Source organism: Hipposideros armiger, unplaced genomic scaffold, assembly GCF_001890085.2.
Source record: "Hipposideros armiger isolate ML-2016 unplaced genomic scaffold, ASM189008v1 scaffold_72, whole genome shotgun sequence".
NCBI classification, from domain to species: Eukaryota; Metazoa; Chordata; class Mammalia; order Chiroptera; family Hipposideridae; genus Hipposideros; species Hipposideros armiger.
The window spans coordinates 4,205,621-4,212,653 of NW_017731422.1; the positions used below are offsets into that span (position 1 = coordinate 4,205,621).

Genomic DNA, 7,033 nt, shown 5'->3' on the forward strand with positions numbered 1-7,033 from the left:
GGTTGCCATGGGCTACCGTATGTAGCCAGCAGACGCAGTGAGCGGCCGTCCAGAAGCCGGCGACTGATCTGCCTCACCCGGAAAGAGCGCAATGATGGTGCCAACTTGGGCCAGTGAAGCAACGTCCTCCACAACTAGACTGAAGAACAAAACAATAGCAACTTGTCTGTTCCCCTTCCCCAATTCCCCACCACTGTTCCCATCCCCCCAATTACCCAATGAAAAAAAAACTATTAAAATTGTAATACTCAACATATACTGATAACAAAAGATGAATACAAGTCATGTGTACACATTTTTTTGGCACCGCCCTGTATGTTATAACTAATAAATCACTTTTCATCTTCCCAGTTGGCAGAGGGTTTTTAAAAATAGATATCTAATGTATATTCATTAGATTGGTTTAGCCTTTCAGCAGCAAAATTTGGTAATAACTATATCAAAAGCCTTAGCATGAACTCATAGATACAGAGAACAAATTGATGGTGGCCAGATGGGAGCAGGGTTGGAGGGATGGCTTAAAAAGGTAAAAGGGATTAAGAAGTACAAATTGTCAGTTATAAAAATAATCACATGGATGTAAAATACAGCATAGGGAATATAGTCAATAATATTGTAATAACTATATATGGTGCCGGATGAGGACTAGACTTATCAGGGTGATCATTTTGTAAATATAAATGTCTAATCATTATGTTGTACACCTGAAACCAATATAACACTGCATGTCAACTATAACTGAAAAATAAATTTTAAAAATCTAAAAAAAGCCTTAGTATGTTTCATAACTCTAGACAGAGAAATTCCACTTGTAGAAATTAATTCACTTCTAGAAGTGATCATGAGTGCACACAAAAATATTACCACAAGAATATTTCACAGTATTGTTTCTAATAGGGAAGAACTAGAAATAACTGAAATTTCCAACAATACGTATTTGGTAGAATGTATATGATATATTCACCCAATGGCATCCTATGTAGCATTTAAAATAATATAGAATAATGATATGGAAAAGTGTTAATAGTATACATTTTTAGTGAGAAAAATGCTTACAAAAACAGTTTATGATGATCTCATTTTAAAATATGTGTCTATTCATAGAACAATTTTAGAAAAATAAATATTGACATTTATTTTAAAGCGTTCTCTCTGGATGGTGAAATTGCAAGTAATTATTATGTTCCTTTTTTGTGGCTTATCTATTTTATTTTTTTAAATAATTAAAAAATTTTTCAATTACAGTTAACATACATTATATTAGTTTCAGGTGTACAATATACCAATTAGACATATATATATAATTTACAAAGTGATCACCCCGATAAATCTGGTACTCATCAGACACCATACATAGTTCTTACAATATTGACTATATACCTTATGCTGTACTTGACATCTCCATGACCATTTTTATAACTACCAATTTTGTACTTCTTAATCCATTAACCTTTTTCAACCATCATCTAACCTCCCTCCCATCTGGCAACCATCAAAATGTTCTCTGTATTTGAGTCTGTTTCTGTTTTTTATCTGTATTTTCTAAGTTGTCTACAATACAAATAAATATTTCCATGATATTAAAACTACAATAAAATTTGTTATATAAAAAGAACAATTCACTGAGAAAATGTTTAGCGTAGAACTTGACTCTGCCACGCAATGTTATTTCTTCAGTAACTCACTTCCTTAGTGTCCTTTCTCTCAGAAGGACCTCTTGAGAGGCAGGAATTCCCAAGGCCTCCTCCCATTGGGAGCATTACTGGAGGCCTGTGGTCGGCCTCGGGGTCATGTGGAATCCAGCTTTGGGGAAACTACAAAGTAACCCAAAGTTTGGGGAGGTAGGAGAAATAGCAATTGGAAGATTTTATAGAATCTGGGCAAGAAACTCCTTCAGAGAGGATCTAGTTTCTCCGCCCACTTTTTCCCCAAACTGAAGCTTAAGGAGAACTTCAGGGCTTGTCCAAGGCCACAAGGCTGACTTAATGACAAGGTGAGGCCTTGAATCTATGGCCTTTCCGCCCTATTGTATTTCTGTAATGTGCTGATTTTGACCAGGCCTTCTCATGTGCACAGGAATCACTGGGGGGTCTTTGTTGCAATGTAGATTTTGATTCCGCAGGTCAGGCGTGGGTCAGAGAGTTTGCATTTCTAACCAGGTCTTAGGAGATGCAGATGGTGCTACAGTAATAATGCGTAGCAGTGGTGTAGGAGCACAGATTCTTGAGCCAGACTAGCTCTGCCATAGACTAATTGTTAGTGTGCTTCAGTTTCCTTCTCTGCAAAATAAGTATAATACCTAACTCACTGAGTTTTTGTTTGGATTTAATAAGTTATTGTGCGTTGTGCTTAGAACAGTGTTCACTAAGAACTAGTTATTTTATCAGTATTTATAGTCCCTAGAGCAAGCAGCGGGTGAAGTAGGGTTTGACGAATGAATGAATAACCTTTGGAGAAAAGTTCTTTCCCGGGCAACTAATGTCAGAGAAACAAAATGGGAAGGCTTTATGGTGCAGGAGAGGTCCACCTCCAAGAAAGTTCTCTCCACCGGGTGGTCAGCAGGGCGCAGGGGCCCGGAAGCCCGCAGCCTTCCAATGCGGCGGCCGGGGAGGAGCGGGGCGCCAGCGGCCCCGCCCCTTGGAACGTGTGACGTTCGAGCATTCCGCGGTTGCTACATGGTCTCGAAGGGGCGGGGCGCCTGTCAGGGAAGCGGAGAGCGCGCCGACGCGGGCGGGTCGCGGCTCCACTGCGCAGTGCCAGCGCCAGCACTAGACCCGCGCTCTCCGACCCGCCGCCTCGGCTCTGGCTCGCAAGCCCACACTCCAGTCCTGTCCGTGCGCTGCCCAAGTATGGAACTGCTATGCTGCGAGGGCTCCCGGCACGCGCCTCGGGCCGGGCCCGACCCGCGGCTGTTGGGGGACCACCGTGTCCTGCAGAGCCTGCTCCGCCTGGAGGAGCGCTACGTGCCCCGCGCCTCCTACTTCCAGTGCGTGCAGAAGGAGATCAAGCCGCACATGCGGAAGATGCTGGCGTACTGGATGCTGGAGGTATCGCCCGGACCGGTCTCCCCTCCCCCGCCGTCCCTGCGTCCTCGGCTCCGGACATCCCGGGGCCGCCCTGTTGGGACATCCTGGTCTCAACAATTAGCAAGATGCTTCGGTGGCCCATACCCCCGGGCCTGGCCTTTCACTCGGGCACCGTAGCCGGCTACCTCCGTGGTGTCCCATTCCCTTCCCTAACCCTGACTCTGCCTGCCAGTGGTGTGGCACCCAAACTAACTCTCTCTTCGGTCCGGGAAAGCGGGACAGGGGCCACCTTCTCCCTTCTGGCTTCTCTAGAGTCTCTTGCTTCCTTCCCCTGCCCGGTGTTCCTAGGAGAGCGCGCCTGGAAAACCCTGGACTCGGCCGCCCCAGAGCGGGTTCCTGTGTCTGTCGCGGGGTTCTGGCGGGGAAGGTGGTGGGGGTGGCGCGCGCGCTGTTCCGGCGGCCTGGGAAATGAAAAGTGCGGGAGGCAGCGGCAGGAGTCTCCTCCCTTCCCTTTGGGTGTGTGCAGTGGGTGGTGGTAATGGTAAGGTCCCAGCTTTCTGGCTACCGTGGGTGACTCTTCCGCACCCTCCCATGGGGGAGGGGAGCCTCAGTGTGGAATCCTTAAGTAAGGGAGCCTCTGGCGGACCCCCCNCTCTCCTCTCCTGTTCTCTCTTCTCCCTGCCTCCCTCCCTCCCTTTTCCCCCTCTGTCTCTCTCTCTCTGAAAAACCAAGGAGAATCCCTATTTCTATGCGGTGGAGATGATTGGTGAAGTTCCTGGGCAGAACAGCCCACCTTTCAGGAAGTCCTCTGCCTTGGCCCTGTGTTGAGCCCACCTGCTTCCTCAGAGGACAGCTGGCTGTAGCTGACTGGCTCGTTGGTCCTGGGGGTCCAGGATGACTTGGCTCTGGGTATGGCAGTGCCAGCCAGGGGCGAGGCAGAGATGTCCCTCAAAACGTCCTGCTGACCAGGAGCTTCCTTCCCCAGGGTGCAGGTTCACGTTCTGGCTTCCAGGACTGGGCAGTCTCTGTGTGCCCCTTCCTCCATAAATCAACTAATAAATCAATACACACTCATGGAACAGCACAAGAGGCAGTAGAATAAAGTGGTCAAAACTATGGACTCTGAAAACTAGACTGGCTGGGTTGAATCCTGCCTTTACCATGTACTAGATATGTGACCTTGGGCAAATTATTTAGCTACTCTGAGTACTAGTTTTCTTTTCTATAAAATGGGGGGGGGGAAATAATAGTATACTTCTCATAAGGCTGGTGTGAAAATGAGATGGTTTAATACGTAACCAGGAACGTACAATGCCTGGAACACAGTGAGCATTCCACTAAGGGCTGTTATTATCGCTAGTGGTCTCAGCACAGTGCTGGGTCCTGCAGAGGACACACAGGCATATAGGACACCATCCTTGTCCTTAAGGAGAGGCAATATAGGATTTAAAAGGGTATCGTTTGGGAGGAGCTAACTAGACCTTTAGTGAGTTATTTAATTCCAGTGTACCTCAGTTTTCCCATCTGAAAACAATTCTTAGAGGGTAAGATGGTGGATTGTAAACACCCTGCCCAGTGTCTCCCACATAATTAGATATCAGTACAATGTGGATTGTATTCCCCTTTGCAGGAATTTACACTCAGGGTAGGCAGAGAGAGCAGGTCCAGAGCCAGCCCGCCATATGCCGGGCATGTACAGTGCGATCTGCAGGGGTTTGGAGGCCAGAGGGTTGGTTCCTGTAGCTGGATTGTTCCAGGAAGGCTTCCTGGAGGAGATCAGACCTGAGCTGGGCCATGAAGGATGAATAACCTGAGCAGAGAAGATAAATGGGCTGAGCAGTGATGGAAGCCGGGAATTGAGGAGATGGGGAGGGCAGTAGAGGCCCTGGCATGTTTTTGGAGGTCCGCAGAGAAGAGGATTGCGCTACTCTTTCTTCTTCCATAGCATTGTCTAATTGGAGTTTTCCTTGCTCTCTACTTTACAACCCTCTTGCAGTAGTCGAGGACCAGCTTTTCTAGACTTCGAGGGCAGTGGTTATTTGAGACTAAATGGGCTTTTGGTGCCTTTTTAAAGCACCCTTATCCCTGATATCGGGGTAAAGACCAGCTGAGGTTCTTTAGACAAAAGTGGCAGGAATTCTGAGGTCCAGTTCTCAGTGAAAATCTTTGGCCATGAATGACCAAAATAAGACATCATCTAAGATGCAAGAACCAGGCCAAGGGATGCTTATAGCAGGGAAATGAGTGAAATAAAGAACAGACTGTTAAATCACTGCCATGGGATATAGTGGATGATAATCGGGGAAAAATAAGGCTAGAGCCCCACTTAATATGACACACTGAATAAATGTAGGTAACAATGTACGCCTTAAAAAGTAAAACCTTTATTGTATGTACTCTTGACAATGTATATTTTGGGGGCCTCTTCATAGACTTTAAGAAAGAAAAGCCCTGAAGCAGGGCCCAGAAATCTGCATTTTCAAATGTAAGTATTTCTTACATTTTCTTCTAGTAATTGTATAATTTTAGGGTGGGGAAGGCATGGTTCAAAGGCAGAAATCATTAAAGATAATAATGCTACATAAAAATAAAAACTTTCTATTTGTGAAAAAAATAACTACCATGAACCAAAAATGAAAGGCAAATAGTGAACTAAAAAAATGTATAAAATTTGTGACAGAGAAAAAATATGAAAAAGGGTATTCTTAAAATGTAATGAGCACTTATAAATCAATAAGAAAAACAAACATTTCTATAAAAGAATGGGCAAAGGGCATGAATAGGTAATTAATTCACATAAGAAATATAAATGTCTAATAGTGTGTCAAATATTATGACTAGTAAACCACTTTTCATTTCTCCAGTTTTCTTTCTCCATAAAGAAAATTTGGTATGTCTATACAATGGAATATTATTCAGTCATAAAAAAGAAAGAAATCTCACCATTTGCCACAACATGGATAAACCTTGAGAGTATTACACTAAGTGAAATATTTCAGACCGAGGAACACAGATACTGTATGATCTCACTTGTATGTGGAATCTACAAGTGATCCTTACTGAGAGAAACAGAACATTTTGATGGTTGTCAGAGGTGGGGAGTAAGGAGACGGCAAAATAGGTGAAGGTGGTTAAAAGATACAATCTTGATAAGATAAATAAGTTATAACATAAGTTATAAGGTAAATAAGTTCTGGGAATGTGATGTACAACATGGTGATGATAGTTAATGGTTCTGTATTATATATCTGAAAGTTGCTAAAGGAGTAGATCTTAAAAATTCTCATCCAACAAAAAATTGTAATTATGTAATGGATATTAACTAAACTTATTGTGGTAATCATTTTGCAATATGTATATACATTAAATCATTATGTTGTACACCTTGAACTAATTTAGTTGATGTGGATGTCAATCACACCTCAATAAAACTGGGAAAAAAAACCAACTATATAATGGCGATTTACCCTGTCATCAAAGATAAATGCCCTTCTAACCTGAACAGTCCTACGCAATAATTCTGAAAATAAAGGAACACTTTCCATCAGGACAGATCTAGTTTCTGGTTATGTATTTATTTTACAAGCTACATTTTTAGTCCTCCTGTACCCTAAAAACCTCTTAAACTTCAACATCTTTGTCTCCCCATAACTTCATATCTGTTCTTTAACATTTTACATACGTTGTTCTATTTATTGAAAGAGTGCAATGCTATGATTAATTATCTAAAGAAACTTCATATTTTGTATTTTGGACTATAGGTAGGAGAAAAGGACTTTAAGATTAGATAAGGTACAGGTACACATTCATGTTGGCACAATAAGAGCGCTTGAATTAAAAAAATATATATGTACAGAGGGTGCCAAAAAATGTATACACATTTTAACAAATGAAAAAACTATTGGGCCGGCTGAGTGGCGTGTTGGTTAAGAGCTGGCTTGGGACGCCAGAGGGCCCCGGTTCGGATCCCACATATGAGGGCCAGTGACACTGCCCTCCACAGCTAA

At 43.4% G+C, this 7,033-nt stretch overlaps 1 protein-coding gene across 2 annotated transcripts in view; it reads left to right on the forward strand.

The window, feature by feature from the left end:
* CCND3 (cyclin D3) overlaps positions 1-7,033 on the forward strand; it is a 92,269-nt gene that overhangs the window by 74,586 nt on the left and 10,650 nt on the right. The window contains exon 1 of one of the 2 annotated variants that reach the window (XM_019642712.1): positions 2,689-3,047. The exons of the other annotated variant lie outside the window; for it this stretch is intronic. Within the exon in view, the coding sequence (XP_019498257.1) occupies positions 2,850-3,047 (198 nt within the window). The 5' untranslated portion in view covers positions 2,689-2,849. Of the gene's footprint in view, positions 1-2,688; positions 3,048-7,033 lie in introns of those variants that run through there. 2 annotated transcript variants of the gene reach the window in all.